General features: G+C 49.1%; 2 protein-coding genes and 1 long non-coding RNA gene across 24 annotated transcripts in view; 2 read left to right on the top strand and 1 right to left on the bottom strand.

Moving 5' to 3' along the window:
• LOC134482726 (uncharacterized) overlaps window positions 1–10,748 on the bottom strand; it is a 62,403-nt gene extending 51,655 nt beyond the window's left edge. For 6 of the 13 annotated variants that reach the window (XR_015645441.1, XR_015645453.1, XR_015645447.1 and 3 more), the window contains exon 1: window positions 10,611–10,740. This is a non-coding gene — a long non-coding RNA (uncharacterized LOC134482726). Of the gene's footprint in view, window positions 1–10,610 lie in introns of all 13 variants that reach the window. The other 7 variants (XR_015645444.1, XR_015645449.1, XR_015645452.1 and 4 more) reach the window with 2 other exon arrangements.
• Window positions 1–16,127, top strand: part of Unc93a (unc-93 homolog A) — a 77,228-nt gene that overhangs the window by 51,809 nt on the left and 9,292 nt on the right. The window lies entirely within an intron of this gene.
• Ttll2 (tubulin tyrosine ligase like 2) lies at window positions 1,112–9,602 on the top strand. Of its 3 annotated transcripts, none has more exon segments than NM_001169136.2 (3): window positions 1,112–1,261; window positions 7,564–7,663; window positions 7,820–9,391. In NM_001169136.2, coding segments are annotated over 2 exon segments (1,626 nt in total). In that variant the 5' UTR covers window positions 1,112–1,261; window positions 7,564–7,585; the 3' UTR covers window positions 9,368–9,391.

Raw genomic sequence — 16,127 nt, 5'->3', positions numbered from 1 at the left:
TCACATTCTCTCAAGCTGTCCCATGAGGTCCTGTGGGCACTCAGCCCAGGAGAGAACCGAGCCATAACGAAACCCAATGGGAACCTAGAGAGTGGGCTCCCATCCAGGCAGTCTAGGATGTGTGAAACAGGGCTCAGAAGATGTGTATGTCTCTCTATTCAAGTGTTCTTGGCAATGGCTGCTACCCTGGGTGGCCCCTCGCCCTTAGTGTGGATGTTCAAGCACAGAGTGAGCACAGGTCTTGGAAGCTTACTCTTCTCAAATGGAGGGAAAATTAAAAACCATTAAGTTTGGGTTACTAAACTTAGTGACTAAAATATCTAACCCAGGCCCAGATACTGCCTTTCTCTGTTAGCTCCCTGGACTTGATACACTGTCCAAATAGTATACATGTCAAACTCAGACTCCTGTTTATGCTTCTAAAGAGCATAAACTTAATTATATTTAACATAAAAAAACTGAATTTACCAGCCCCTAGATCTGGAAGATAGTGAATAATTTAAACTAACCAAGACAGAAAACGCCTGCGTGTTGCATGCCACCAGCCTCGGCTTGCTGGCCCAGAAGTACAGGGTGGGTGGTTTTGATTTGTTTGCCTGGTAGAGTTCAGCCAGCATCTTGGCTGAGACTTCTTGTACCTGCAACATGTCAATGACTTATCACCAGTCAGCGATGCTGGAGACTCAGTGGGATGGTCAGAAGGGTCTCTCTGGCTCAGAAACAAATATCAGATGAGCCCTCTGGCTCCCCCCAAGATTCACCATACAGGAGGCAGTGTTCAGGTGCCTGCTGTGAACACTGGGAGCAGTAAGAAAGCCTTATTATCTCTGGAGATGGCAAAATAGTAAAGATTTGAAAAGCTCATCTGCTTTCCAGGGAGACAGGTCCCTTCTCCAAAGGAATCTGGTAGGCCTCAGAGTCCCCGTGCATGGTAACACATGTTAGTGGTGAAGTCCCTAAGGTGTAAACAGCACAGCCCTTCCCCCACCCCCTGGGTATTCACTTGCTAGGGTCCTGGCGGCCAGTCTTCTCTGAGGCAGGGAAGTCCCTCCCTTTGTGAGGACAGCAGGCTGTGCATTGCTAAGCAACAAGCATTTCTGTCATCATGCCCAGATCCACTTAGTTGCACAGTGGGCAATACCTACTCTTGGCATCTGTATCCCAAAGAGAGGCCATTTCTAGATATTAGGTTGGGGGCAGGCAGATCTGCAGAAGTGACACCCAGAGACCAGCACTTTCTGAAGAAGGCCCAGGCTATTCAGTGAGTATGCACTGTCCTGGCCTACCACAGGACCTGCTTCCAGGGGCTTAACTGGAGAGGTAGTTCGAGCCACCCAGGCTGCATACCTACAACATACTTCGACCCAAAAGATGCACTTCCAGGATACCCTGTGTGCTGGGTGCTAGCCGTCCAGAGAAAATGGTATTAGGACTCGTGTCTGTGATAAAGGAGGTAACAGAAGGGCACTCATCTCTATCTGGCATCTCAGGGGTGGAGGAGAGTCAACTGAGTTGGGCGTGTGTGACCAAGCAAGTTGACCTACTGGGACATCTGGCTGTTTCCATTAGGAACATAGGAAGTGCTATGAATCCTGATAGGGTAAAAGAGAGACCCCTGAGTAAAAGGGGGAGCCTAGGATTGACCTAATCAATGCTCCCTTCCATCCCTGGATGGATTCAATATTGAATAAAATATTGAGAAATCGAGACTCAGGAGGGCTGAGCTGAGTTAGAGGAAGCAGGTCAATGAGGTCAGGCCCTTGAAAGGCAGAGCTTGCTCTGGCCTTTCCGTGTCTGTTTATGCTTTCTGGCCACAATGGGACAAGAAGCTCTGCCACACACAGCCCCTGCTACCATATCAGACACCGGAAGCTAATGCGAACCTTCCCTCCTTTCAACGGTGTCTTCCGAGTGTTTGTTACAGGGCTGGAAAACAGAAGTCTGGAGGCCTGCAGCTATTGTGTGCTCCTGATTGGAAAAGGAGAACAGTTCAGATGTCTGAAAGGCTGATGGTTAGGGTCAAGGCTGACTGAGCTAAGCTGTGCGAAGTAGGCATGTGTTCCCCGGGTTCTAAGAGACACGGGGTAAAGGTACTTGCCAGAAGATGAGGAACCATGCACTACCAAGAGGCACATGACACGTAGACAACAGAGAGTTAATCCCAGGAATCCAGAAAAGGTAGCTAATTCAATTCTAAAAAATACTCACATACAAATTAACCTTTTAGGTAGAGAGGTACAGGCCTTTAATCCCAGCATTTGGGAGGCAGGAGGATCCCTGTGAGTTTGAGGCCAGCCTCGCCCATGTAGTGAGTTCCAGGAGAGACAAAGCTATGTAGAGGGACCTTGTCTCAAAACAAAACAAAACAAAACAAAACAAAACAAAACAAAACAAAACAAAACATGGTGTGGCTATTCTGTTTCATGTTTTGCCCTTGCTGGAAGCCAGCATTCATCACAGGGAAACTTACTGTCTGCAGTGTTGGAAACTGCTTTCATGGATCTAGTAACAGGGTTCCCTAGAAGGACACCTCTGCTTAACTACCAAGTAATTGATTTTCCCTCTCAGTTCCGGCATGACTGAAGTTCATGGTATTTGGTAACATGGACTTGCACCTGCGCTTGATTGTGGCCAGGTAGAGAGCCTGTCTTTAGAGCAGAGACTGTGTGTATCAAGGTGATAAAATGTAAACAAAGAATGACTCCTGGTTCTGACTTGAGAGCCCGTTCAGGGAGGACAAATGGCTGAGAACCTGTCACTATTATGGACGTCTCTGGCTTCTGGGTGTTGTGCCCCCAACACACCTTGGTCTGTAGGCCTTTTCGCTGAGTCTTTTCTTGTGGGACCCCATCTGCCCCGGATTACATTAAAGTATGGGAAAGAGGGACCCTTTCTTTTCCTGAGCCTAGAGAGCTTGTAGCTCAGGCTGAACCAGACTCAAAGAGATTACAAAACCTATAATTTTAACAATAATCTATTAATGAGCCTGCCAATGACTTATACAGATTCAGGGGTTGGTGTTCATTAGGTTATGTTTGTGTTTTGATGACATTAGTGTGGTTGAAGGTGACTAGAGAGCAAGTCTGAATATTTTTCTTTTTTTCTTTTTTTCGGAGCTGGGGACCGAACCCAGGGCCTTGCGCTTGCTAGGCAAGTGCTCTACCACTGAGCTAAATCCCCGACCCCCAGTCTGAATATTTTAAAGTGTGTGTCTGTCTGCTAGCAGCACACTCGAGGGTTCTGGTACCTTTACTGGCTCTCATTGTCATGCGGTTAAGTGGTGTTTGGTATTTTATTTTCCTTGACGCGAGAGTTCCGACCTTACTAATACCCCACGGCTGTCATTCACAGTACCGGAACTCCAGGCACTCTGTCGAATACACCTGCATTGCTGCTCCTGCAGGCAGACTTGTGCTGCTAACAAAGAGGCCAAAACTCCTGTAGTTGCCCACCTGTTAGACCTCCTAACAGGCTCCCCCAAAAGGAAGCCTCTAGAAATGAGAGTTGGGAACCATGATGCCCTGCATAAGGGCGTCTACACCTTTCGTGGTCAGCTTTGGCAGTTTTCTAGTGGGAAAACTACACTTAGAGTTAGTGAGTTCCCAACCAAGCTGGGAACTGTGACTGCAAACCAAGTTTGGAAAGATTGTTGAGTGGTGTCCCTGTGACCAACACACCTGGCAGAAACTCCTTAAGAGGAACAGGTTTACTGTAGCTCACAGTTTGAGAGGGATTTCAATCCACCACATACAGAGAAGGCAAGGCAGGAAGGCATGGTGACAGAAGTATGAGCCCTAGACAGGACACCATGACCACACCTTGGGTGGGTGTGGCTTTCATGGCCACACTACAGGCTCCTTGGTCTTCAAAACAGCACTTCAAATTGGGGAGAGCCTGTGAGGAATGCTTCAGATGTCCAGGTAACAGTGTCTGTTCAGAATGAAACTGTTGGCCTCAGGAGTTCTGCTAACTGATGCCCATGCAAGCTCTGGTGGGCAGAGATGACTGGCACCTCAGTCTCTTCCCTGAAATATGTGGTGGTAACGGTTAGTTAACCATGTCCCGTTATCTCTGTGATGACGCATTTGCAGGTCACACGCTCGTCGTAGCATAGTGTGTTTTTTCAGTCTGAGTAAAATGCATTTGGTTTAATCTCCTATTTATATCAGTGCCAGATGATATAAGCTGAAGACGTCGGGGCCTCTGCAGGACCCTCTGCTTCTGCATCCAAGTGCCCCGGGCTGCATGACTTTTAATGTACTTGTGTTTTTCATTATGATTCTGTCTGGCTATAACATCGTCTTCCCAGTTTCCCATCAGTACATCTTGTGGGTTATAGGCTAGACATCTAAATAAACAACTACACGTGACACACCCACCCGCACCCACACCCACACATTCACATATGTACACCACCTCAGAGGGCTCTCCCATATTCCCTACCTGCATTGCACACACATCAGACCCCACACCCCTACAACCACCCATATACACACACATACACACCAACCCCCATTTCTATCTAGCCCATCTCCACACATCACACCCTACACAACAGCCTTCCACATAGGCACACAAACTTATCCTTTCCCCAAATCCCACCCCTACACACACACACACACACACACACACACACACACACACACACACACTATCCACTCCACATCCACATCCACATCTACATCCACACATACACTTTTACCGACACCCCTCCATACACTGAGACATACACACGTATTGCCACCCCCACACAGGTAATGACTGAAGAGTGAGGTGAAAGTCCAGGGTGTGCTCTTTGTAAATGTTAGTGTCCGTGGCATCTCTTTGTCTTGGGACAAAATTTTCTTCTGAACTTTGGGTTTTGGGCTTTGCTTTGGTGCCAGACTCCTGGCCTCTGACCTAGGTAAGGAGATGCTGGAAGCAGAAGTGAGCAGTGGGCCAGAGTCCCCAGGAGTACCTACTCATGTCTGATATGGAAACATGTGCAGGGGCTGGGGAGAAGACTCACTGGGTCAAGTTCTTGTCACATAAACATGAGGACCAGAGTTTGGATCCCAAGAACCCATGTAAAAGCCAAGTAGATGTGGGAGCCCACCTGTCCCTCAAGTGCATTGGAAGGGAGCCAGAGAGAGCCCAGAGCAAGCTGGCCAGTCAGACTAGCTGAAGTTCTGGGCTTAGTGCAAGAGCCAGCCTCAGTAAGAAAGCCAGTCTTAGTATGTAAGATAGAGATCAATTGAGGAAGATGTGGCATCAACCTCAGGACTCCACACATATGCTTGCATACATGTATACACACATGCACATATACATGTACACATATGCACACTCACATGTACACTCACATGCACCCACATGCACACAGATGTACACACATGTACACACACAAATGCACATGCATGCACACACATACATTCACATGCACACATATGTACACATGCACACACACAGAGGACTATAACACCTATGTCCCTCCCTCCTTGTTCTTTGGCTTACTGGCCCCTCACTTACTCTACCATGTGCAGGGCACCTGAGGCAGGGACAAAGCAGATTTACCTCATGTGGGCAAGGAGCCCAGTGGCCTTTCTTAAACCTCTGGACCTGAAGAAAGAGAGGGACAGATACCAGAACACCTGGAGGGACAATCTGCAATCCTTCCACTGGAGGGAGCCTGCAGCGCCAAGCTAGCAGCAGCTTTCCTAGCCCCACAGTGCTACCTGAATGGCCACCAGGGGGACCCAGCAGACTGCAGAATTGGAACAGGACACTGAGTGTCTCTCTCTACTCTGGTTAAGGGAAGTCAGTGAAGATGTGTGGCCTCTGAAGCTGTGCTGCTGAACTAAAACTTGTCCCACTGGGAATAAAATGAAATAAAAGAGTGCTTTCCCCACAGCAGAGGGTGTGAGATGTTGCCACACCATAAGAAACAGTGTGTCCCAGGTTTCCCCACAGGTTGGCAGGGGATGTGTTGGGCAAGACCAGATTGCTCATGCTGCCAGACCCTGGCTCTGACTGGACTGATAAGATCATGATGGCACTTTGGGACACTAGCAGCATTCAAACAGGGCCAAACCCCTTCCTCAGCTTCCTGGGAAGCTGATAAAAGAAAGGCAAATTCCCACTACTAAGAGAATGCACACCAAGAGTTAGCCATTCCGATCAGGGAGAGGCACACATCTGCCAGTGGACCTTTTTCACCAGGCCCCATGGTTCATCTGAGTTAATGGGTCTCTTTCTGAAAGGTCAAAGGCTTCTGTTACCAGCTCTGGTGCTCCGAAACCACGCGCGCGCGCACACACACACACACACACACACACACATACACACCACACACATACACACATACCGCACTACTCACACACACTACTCACACCACACACATACACACCACACACATACACACATACCACACTACTCACACCACACACACACACACACCACACACATACCACACTACTCACACCACACACATACACATACACACACACACATACACACATACCACACTACTCACACACACTACTCACACCACACACATACACACACACATACCACACTACTCACACACACTACTCACACCACACACATACACATACACACACACATACACACATACCACGCTACTCACACACACTACTCACACCACACACATACACACACACATTCCATACACATACACACATACCACACTACTCACACCACACACACACACACACCACACATACCACACTACTCACACACACTACTCACACCACACACATACACATACACACACACATACACACATACCACACTACTCACACACACTACTCACACCACACACATACACACACACACACCACACACATACACACATACCACACTACTCACACACACTACTCATACCACACACACACACACACACACACACACACACACACACACATTCACAAGACTTGAAATGCTTACGGACAGCATTAAGCTCAACTTGAAAATACAACAAACTGTGGATTAGATGCTTTTAAGAGACACGCAGGTCTCTTATTTGGCCCCCAGGCCAAGGTTGTAGCAATGAACACGTGTCATTCAGTTGAGTCTGTTCTAGCCCAGTATTCCCAGTATCATACAGTGGCAAGCTGTGTGCAACAGTGGGCCTTACATTTGGAAACACATGGCTGAGGTAACTCTGGAATCGCATGGCATTAACTTTCCTGTGTGTGTGAGTGGGCGTTAGCTTGTGCGCATGAAGGCTATGCAGGTGTGCATGCCCTCATGGATGTGTGGAGACAGGAGACTGATACGGTGTCTTCTATCGTATCCGACCTCATCGTTTGAGACATAGTCTCTTGCAGACCTGGAACTAACTCAGTAGGCTAAGTTGACTGGCCAGCAAGCTCTACTATAGTGCCTGGCTTTTTATGTGGGTGTCAGAGATCCAAATTCAGGTCCTTATGCGTGTGTAACAAGTACACTACCTGCTGACCCATCTCTCCAACCTCTCAACCATTTTAAAAAATTTGCTTATCTGTTAAAGAATTCATACTTTTGTTTGTTTTCACCACTTGTCCTTACTCTTTCCACCAGCAGTGCTGATCACAGAGGCAGGGCTATGATGAATGGTCTGCAGACTTTGGGTGATGTGACTGCAGAGATTTTTAGATTGTCCCCAGAGGGAAATACTGTACAGGTAAGCAGACAAATGGCAGGCCTGGGTGGAGGTGAGTTTGTCCGTGGCAGGAAGGGCTCCTGAGCACAGTAGCAGGAGCTAGGGGGAGGGATGAAGCCATGTCATCTCTCATCTGAAGCTCTGTGGTCTAATCCTGTCTGGATGATCAATGTTTAGAAAAGACAGCGTTTGAGGATGGAGGATGAAGCCCCGGGGGCCGCCTTGAAGCCGCTGGTGTTCCGAGTGGACAAGAGCACACCTGGGGTTGTACAGAGTGTCCTCCTGGAGCGTGGGTGGGACAAATTTGACGAGCAATGTCAGGATGTGGAGGACTGGAATCTGTACTGGAGATCGTCCTCCTTCCGGATGGCAGAGTATGTGAATATCAAGCCCTGGCAGAGGCTCAACCATCACCCAGGGACAACCAGTCTCACCAGGAAGGACTGCCTGGCCAAACACCTGGCACACATGAGGAGGCTCTACGGTGAGTCGATCTATGAGTTCACACCCTTGACGTTCATCATGCCCAGTGACTACACCAAGTTTGTGGCCAAGTACTTCAAGGAGAAGCAGGACTTGGGTACCAAGCCAAGCTACTGGATCTGCAAGCCAGCAAAGCTGTCCCAAGGGAGGGGGATAATCATTTTCAGTGACATCCGGGACCTCATGTTCAAGGACGCGTATGTAGTACAGAAGTACATTTGTAACCCCTTGCTCGTGGGTAGGTACAAGTGCGACCTCCGCATCTATGTCTGCGTCACTGGCTTCAAGCCTTTGACCATTTACATGTACCAGGAAGGGCTGGTGCGGTTTGCCACGGAGAAGTTTGATCTCAGTAATTTGGAAGATTATTATTCCCATTTGACCAACAGCAGCATCAACAAATTGGGGGCCTCGTATGAGAAAATCAAAGAGGTGGTGGGTCAAGGCTGCAAGTGGACCCTCAGCAGGTTCTTCTCGTACCTTCGGAACTGGGATGTGGACGACCTGCTGTTGAGGCGGAAGATCAACCACATGGTGATTCTCACTGTCCTGGCCATGGCTCCATCAGTCCCCGTTGCCAACAACTGCTTCGAGCTTTTTGGGTTTGACATCCTCATTGATGACAACCTGAAGCCATGGCTCTTGGAAGTCAACTACAGCCCTGCTTTGAGCTTGGAGTGTTCCACGGACGTCTCTGTCAAGAGAAGCCTCGTCCATGATATTATTGAGCTGTTATACTTAAACGGCCTCAGGAGTGAGGAGAAAAAGTGTGGGAGAACTTCTCAGGGAAACGCCATGGTCTCCCAGGCCAGGAGAAGTCAGCAAAAGCTCTGTGCTGCCCCTGCTCCCCCTTCTTATGCGTCTCTCATACAGTTTGCAACGTGCAGTAAAAGAAGCCCAGCTGCCCAGCACATGTGTCCCAAGCACACTCGAACCTCCCAGCTCAGAGAGATGCTGTGCAGGCAGAACAAACTTCTGACAAGAGAGGCAGCCAAAAGCAAGCCAAGGCTCAAGGCTTGGCATTCGCCTCGAAAGATGCTCTCCCTATGTGCGTCTCAGTCACTGCCCCGTAAGACGAAGGGACCCACGGGCATCCTCCCGGAAGCTGGAAACACACCAAACAACCATGCGGGCAACTTTGTTCTTATCTTCCCTTTCAACAAGGCTACTTTTAGTGCCTCCAGAAATGGGTTAAATGTCAAAAGAATAATTCAAGAGCTCCAGAAACTAATGAATAAATAACTCCAAAGTGTTAAAAAGCCAAAATGAAATAGTGAGGTGAATTTTTGAAAACTAAGGATTTCTCTCTCTCCAGAGCAGAGGCATAGGCCGAGACCCTGATGTGTGCCTTTTGCACACACATTGTTGCTGGGTGCAGTGGCACAGTGTCTGCACCAGGGTGGGTGGTCACACTACTGGTCACACTACTACTGTCTCCAATGCTACCCATTACTACAATCAAGCCGTACGTTCCTCGTTACATAAGAGAAGGAAAAAAAAAAGAAATATAACTTTTTAAAGGGGTTTCTTAGGTAAAATAGTACAAAACTACCAGGAATTGTCTTTCATTTTTAACCAGCCATTGTTGGCCAAAATTATTGGGGGGGAGGGAACTGGGAAGATGGCCTGGTTGATAAAGTATTTGCCATGACACCATGAGGACCCACACCTAATCCCCCAGCACTTGAACAAGAAGCCAGCTATGCTGACACATGCTTGGGGTCCCAGCCCTGGAAAGGTATCTCAGGCAGATCCCTGGGCCTCACTGGTCAGCCAGTATAGCTGAACCAGTGAGCTCCAGCCAGTCTGAGAGATCCGATCTCAGAAAGCGGGGTGGTTGATTTCTGAGGAATAACACTTGAGGTTGATCTCTGGTTTCCACTGACATGTGGGAGTATGTGCAGACACACGGGGACACACGCACACACACACACATACACACACACACATACATGCACGCACACACACGCACACACACATACACACACGCACACACACACACCATCAGCATAAAGTCATTTAGAGTGCTGCATTTGTCACCCACTGCCACCCAGCCCTGGTGATGAAGCCTCTCACACTTAGGCAAGTTGCGGTCCTGGCAGATGAAAAGGTTTCGGGTCCCAGACCTCCATAGAAAACCATTAAGAATGAGGATGGCCAGCCATTCAGCTGAGTGCACAGACTGCCAGGAACCAAGTTGTCACCCATCTCGTTACTGTGACAGAGCACCTGATAAAAACAACTTAGTGAGAGGTTTCTTGGGGCCCACTGTCCAAGGCCACAGTCAGTTGTGGGAAAGCAGCAGGTAGCTGGTCACACCATGTTCTGGGTCAGGAAGCAGTGAGGAACAGGGGAGGGGGACGGGAGCTTGGTACCCAGCTCACTTCCTCTTTTTCATCCCGTCTGAGACTCCAGGCCGTAGACTGGTATCTCCCGTGTTTAGGTGGAGTCTTCCCATATCAATAAACCTAGTTCAGAAACTCACCAGAGATACACTCAGAGATTTGCCTCCTAGATTCTGTCGAGTTCATACATTAACCATCATGCAGACCGTGTCTTCCCAGGACTGGGGGGCAGTGAGTGGGGTGGGGGGTTAGGGGGGAGAAGACATTCCTTTTGGAGTGATGGGAACACTCCAGAACAAGGTAACTGTGACAACCACATGGCTTCATGAATGGGCCAAGAATAATGCGTATGTTGTGTGTATTTAATAACAACAACATGGGCTGGAGAGATGGCTCAGCCTTAAAGGCTAGGCTCACAACCAAAATAATAACAACAACAAAATCATTAGGTAATAGAATAAGGGGGGGGGTCCTCTGCCTATGCCTTTAAATTCGGACATTTGTGGATAAATGTGCTTTTGTGAGATCCTGGGATTCACATAGGTGCTTCTGAGACACTGTTGGAACCAAGACTCAGGAGGGTGGATGTGACCGTAGCTCACATTCGAGTCCCCCAAACAACCCCAGTCCACATAGTCTATAGCTCTGTTTGGCCATGAGCCTGTGGCTGTCATCACTGCTAGGGATCCACACGAAATGTGGCCACTAGTACTTCTGCCTGGCTCTCAGAGGACCCAGAGAAACCTATGCAACCAACAGGCATAGGTGTGAAACTCCACCGCACAGCAGGTGTAGAAGGGACCCTGGCTTGGTTCCAGGCTGCGTTGGCTGCAGTCTGTGTTGGCAACCATTCTGACACCACAGAAAACTCCTGAGAGACTCATTTGTGTGCTTCTGGGACAGGCCTGCAGGCTCCCCCACCCCCAGGCTCTAAAAGGGCCTCAGTATTAGGCACTCTGCACTCACTAGTCTAAAAGTAGCTCAGTTCAGCTCCTCCAGGCTGTTCTGGAACAGTCCTCCTACCAGAAGAACTGTGCAGAGTCTCACCACCCAGGGGGCCCAGTGTGGGTTTGCTGAACTGGATCCCAGTTAGTTATGGCCTCAGTTTGCCAGAAGTACTCAGACACCCATCCTGAGTTCTGGGGCAGGCTTGCCAACCTCTGTCTTATATCTGTCAATGGCCGGAGATTTCAGACCCAACTTCTCTCTTAAGCGGAATAGCATCTCTGCTGGAGGACTGGGAGGAGGTAACTGTAGCAGCGTCTCTGGGACTTTGCCCTTCATTCTGGGAGTCCTAGAGTGTTTCTGTGATTGGCTTCAGCCCTTCTCAATCAGCTGAGAGCAGGTCTGGCAACACAGGAGCAACTTGGGCATATGCCCATCCATGGCTCTGAAGCAATGTCTCGGTGTCATAGAATAGTACTCATTTTAGTGCCAGCCCCATAGACCAAGGTCCCAGAGAGTGTTCAATCCACCCTGTGGCCAAACGGAACTAAGAGTCCTTGGTAACAGGTTTGCAAGCAGCAGTCTCCACTACAGCTCCCAGCAACAGCCATGTGGTCCAGACCTGACCTCGTGCATGTGGCCCTGAGCAGAGAGGCAATTTCATCTCCTCAGACCTAACCTGAGACCAACCGGCTAAGGGAGATTGTGGCTCCTTTGAAGGCAAAGTCTATGCAGATAGCGGGGGGGGGGGGGGGGCGGGGGGGAGGTGCGTGTGGAAGAGAGCATGGGAAAGTGACAGGAGACTGGTCAGTCCAGACTGTCTTCTGAGGCTTTTCAAACACAGTCTGGGATGAGATGCCAAGGTCTGAGACCCAAGAATGGGAAGAGCTTTTCCTGTCTGCTCCTGAGTGCTCTTTGCCCAGCCCCCAACCCAACGTTCAACCAGCAAAGGGTTAAAACTATTTTTCAATTGTGTGGGAACAAAAAAGGAGGAAGCAGCACCTGTGAATTAGAGACTGAATCTTATAATAGGAACCATTGAAAAGAACCAGACAGAAGTCCTAGAGCTGAGAAATGCATCCACAGGAAAAGTCACCGGGAGAAAGATTAGTAAGTCCTAAGACTGGGATCATCCGGTTAGAAAAACAAAGAGAAAAAAAGACGAAAACGCAGTGGACAGAGTCGGGGATCACATGACCCATCCACACGATGTGCAGTTTAAGATAGCGCCAAATGGAGAAGTGAAGGGGGCGTAGGGACCCTGTGCTTCATTTCCCCGTTGTGGTGGCCAGCCAGGTCACAAGAGCAGGAAAAGGGAGGGAGGTTTTACTATGGCTCACAGTGTCAGGACATTTCTGTCCATGGTGGCAGGGAAGGCGCTGACATGTAAGTGCCCACTCAACCTAGGCTCCTCATATCATAGCAAATCAGGAAGCGGAGAGAGCACTGGACCAAAGGCAAGGGTGAACCTTCAAGGTCCAGTGTGGGGCAGTCCACTCTTTTCTGAGCTAGACCTACCCCTTAAACATTCCACAGCCACTCCCAGAGGTAGAGCGTTCAAACGCAGGAACCGGGGGAAGGAGGACAGTTCACATTCACAGGTATGTATATGTTTATGTGCATGTACATGTGCATGTATGCGTATATCCCTAAAGACTCCAGAATCTTAAAAGCATCAAGAACATACCACGTAGAGGGGAGCCCCTGAGGTGCTCTCAGCAGGACTCTTGGCAGACACCATACAAACCGGAAGAGATGTGTTCTAAGTGCTAAGAGATAAATGCAGCAAGGACTCTGTCCAAACACTCTAGGCTGAGGTGACACACTGCCAGATGTGGCGTCGGAGCCAGCAGGGGGAGTGCAGTGGGGTGCAATGAGAGAACACTAACTGCTAACTGAACCATGGAGGTAAACAGACGCTCAGACTCAGAACATGCTAACGCTGAAAAGCCAGCACAGCAATCACTCCGTTCTTGTGCATGAATTTAGCAGTGGAGGGACTAACATAGCCAAAGCCATAGCTGTCTGTCTTTACACGCCAGGGGAAGGCTTTTTACTCCCCGTGGCCTCGTTCCTCTTGTTCTGTGCTGAGCCCCTCCTATACTCATGCTCCTTAAGTCCCAGCTGGCTCAGGGGTCAGATGGTGACAGTTAGCAGGTAGAGGAGGGTGGCCCTAATGGAAGCACAGTTGGGCCAAACTGAAAATCTTGCGTTCAAGAGACACCATCTGTAAGCCATGGCCTCACTGACATTAGAAATGATTCCATATTCCTGGCTCCTGATTTCCACATGCTGAGATCCAGGGTGATAAAGATTGGTGGCTCCCAAGGGTGGGGTTTCAGGCATTGTCTGAGAACTGTATCTGACTCCGGGTACCACGGTGTTGGGGACAAGGCAGCAGCTTGAGAAGTTCCCAGGATCTCTCTTACATCCTTTCTCCAGCACGATGTTCTCCAACTCTTTGTTGGCCACTGTTCTACACTTGTCCTGACAATAACTGGTGGTGGAGAGCCAAGGTCCTAACTATGTCACAGCACACACATGCTGACTTTCCACTCAGCAGCTCTGAGACAAGACACCTCCCATAGTTGACTCGGCGCACATGCAGGTGTGGACAATGAGGACAACTGCGCTCTGGAAGTGGTACCTACAGTTATCTCCTTCTAGCTTCAGGCTCTCAGATTCAGTATCCATAACCCTGGCCCCAGGACCTGCCTATGGTTCCAGCATGGTGTTTAGCTGGTATCCAATCTGACATGCTCTAGAATGATCAACTGAGAAAATGCCTCCATAAGATCTGACTACAGGGAATTTTCTTAATTAGTGATCAGTGTGGGAGGGCCCAGTCCATAGTGGGTGGTACCATCCCTGGGCTGGTGGTTCTGGGTTCTGTAAGAAAGCAGATTGAGCAAGCCATGGTGAGCAAGCCAGTAAGCAACGCCCCTCCATGGTCTTTGCATCACCTCCTGCCTCCAGGTTCCTGCCTTCGATGGTGAACAGCAATCTGGAAATAGAAGCCAAATAAACCCTTTCTTCCCCAAATTGCTTTTTTTTTTGGCCATGGTGTTTAATCGTAGCAATAGAAACCCTAACTAAGACAAAATGGTATCGGGATAGTGAAGTATTGCTGTGACAGACTGACCCTGTTTTGGGAGGATTGTGGAATGGATTTGGGACTTTGGGCTAGAAAAGCCATTGAGCCTTGAGAGTTCAGCACACTGTTCTGTAGGCGTGTGGAAGACAAGAATGGAGAACAAGGCAGATAACGGAGACCTGACTTGTGGAGTTTTCAGAGGGAAGTTGAACCATTATGTTTCAATAATGATTCTGTGGTTCTGGTTAGCTGGGGCTGGAGCATCAGCCGTGGTAATCAAGATACCAGAACCACTAAAGCGAAACCTTTGGTCGGTTGTGAGACTTGACGCTGGTTAGCTGGAGCTGAGAGATTCGTGCTGATTAAGAAGAGACCAGCTGAAAATTGAGGTTAAATCTTCTGGGAAGTGTTTCCTGAGAGTCAGCACACGGAAGCTGTGTTCCAGAGGCAGACAAGGCTGTACCTTGCACTGGCAGCTGAACGTGCTAGTGTTGACTCACCCAGTGGTCCTGCTTTTGAAGGCATGAGGGGGGTCACAGAGAGCAGCTGAACATTGGTCCCGTGACCAAAGCCTAGGGGAGGCTATTGGTAAAGGTGGCGCCCATGCAGCAGACGACCCCAGCATTTTTGGAGATACTCGGGTCATGGGGTGACCGCCAAGAACAGCATCAGCCTTGGTGTGGAGGCAGCTGGAGTTTAGAAGACAAGCTGTGTGTGCTGCAGAGGGTGGAGCTGGAGGTGACCAAGCCCCTTGAAGGATTCCAGAAGATCATAAGGGAATCCCAGTCACTGGATGCTGACTCACATATGCTGTCTCCTTTGCTTTGTTCAGGTTGTGACTGTGCCCTGGTTTTTGCCTCTTGAAGTATGGAAGTATTTAACTTTCTTAAATGAGATCTCACAGTCGAGAGATCACGTTTAAAGTTTGGAAACTGTTTTATAGTGTGATGTCGATGTGAATGCACGATCTTGGGAATGAACAAGAAAGGAAAGTGTCTGTGGGTTAAGTCGACAAGGGGTCCAGGGCGGTATAGGGGAGGAGACGAGTCAAATAGCCTGGGACTTCAGCCCACCTGTCCAGAACTCTGTAATGTTGTCTCATCTGCAGCCTAAGCAATTCACTTTGCTTAGACTTGGCCCACGCTGGGGATGAAAGGTCTAGCAGCCTGGCTCATGCTGGGGGCTCTGACCCAGAATTTGTGATGGCAGAGGACAGTCTGGACTGGGGTTTGGAACCCAGGCCTTTGTGAATCTTGTTTCCAGCACCTCCTATCAATTTTCAAACTAATTCGAGGACATCGTCAACTGCATACAAACTGCGACTCCCATGCAGAGGATGATAGTGAGAGACGTTGTGGTGCAGCCACAGCTCACACAAGCCATGGGGATTTAACAGCTCACTCTGATGAAACAGACCCTAGCTGCAAGGACCCTGAACCCTTGCAGGCCCTCTGCCACCGAGAAAGCAAGTGTGCTTGCCCTTTGGAACTTCTTTTCATTAACTTCAGAAGATGAACCAGGGCAAGGGCATGACAGGTGCTGCTGCCAGCCATTCCTCTCCACTGGGCACCACTGGACACCACTGGCTAACACACAGCGAGTTCTTTCGGAATCTACT

Source organism: Rattus norvegicus, chromosome 1 (genome assembly GCF_021556685.1).
Source record: "Rattus norvegicus strain SHRSP/BbbUtx chromosome 1, alternate assembly SHRSP_T2T, whole genome shotgun sequence".
NCBI classification, from domain to species: Eukaryota; Metazoa; Chordata; class Mammalia; order Rodentia; family Muridae; genus Rattus; species Rattus norvegicus.
This window is presented reverse-complemented; position numbering and strand designations above follow the sequence as displayed.

What these genes read in the sequence shown, in the direction of transcription:
- Ttll2 (XM_087651123.1), top strand. Translation starts at nt 7,586, where the DNA reads ATGATGAATGGTCTGCAGACTTTGGGTGATGTGACTGCAGAGATTTTT. An exon ending in CAGAGGGAAATACTGTACAG is followed by an intron (nt 7,664 to 7,819) that starts GTAAGCAGACAA and finishes ATCAATGTTTAG; the next exon opens with AAAAGACAGCGTTTGAGGAT.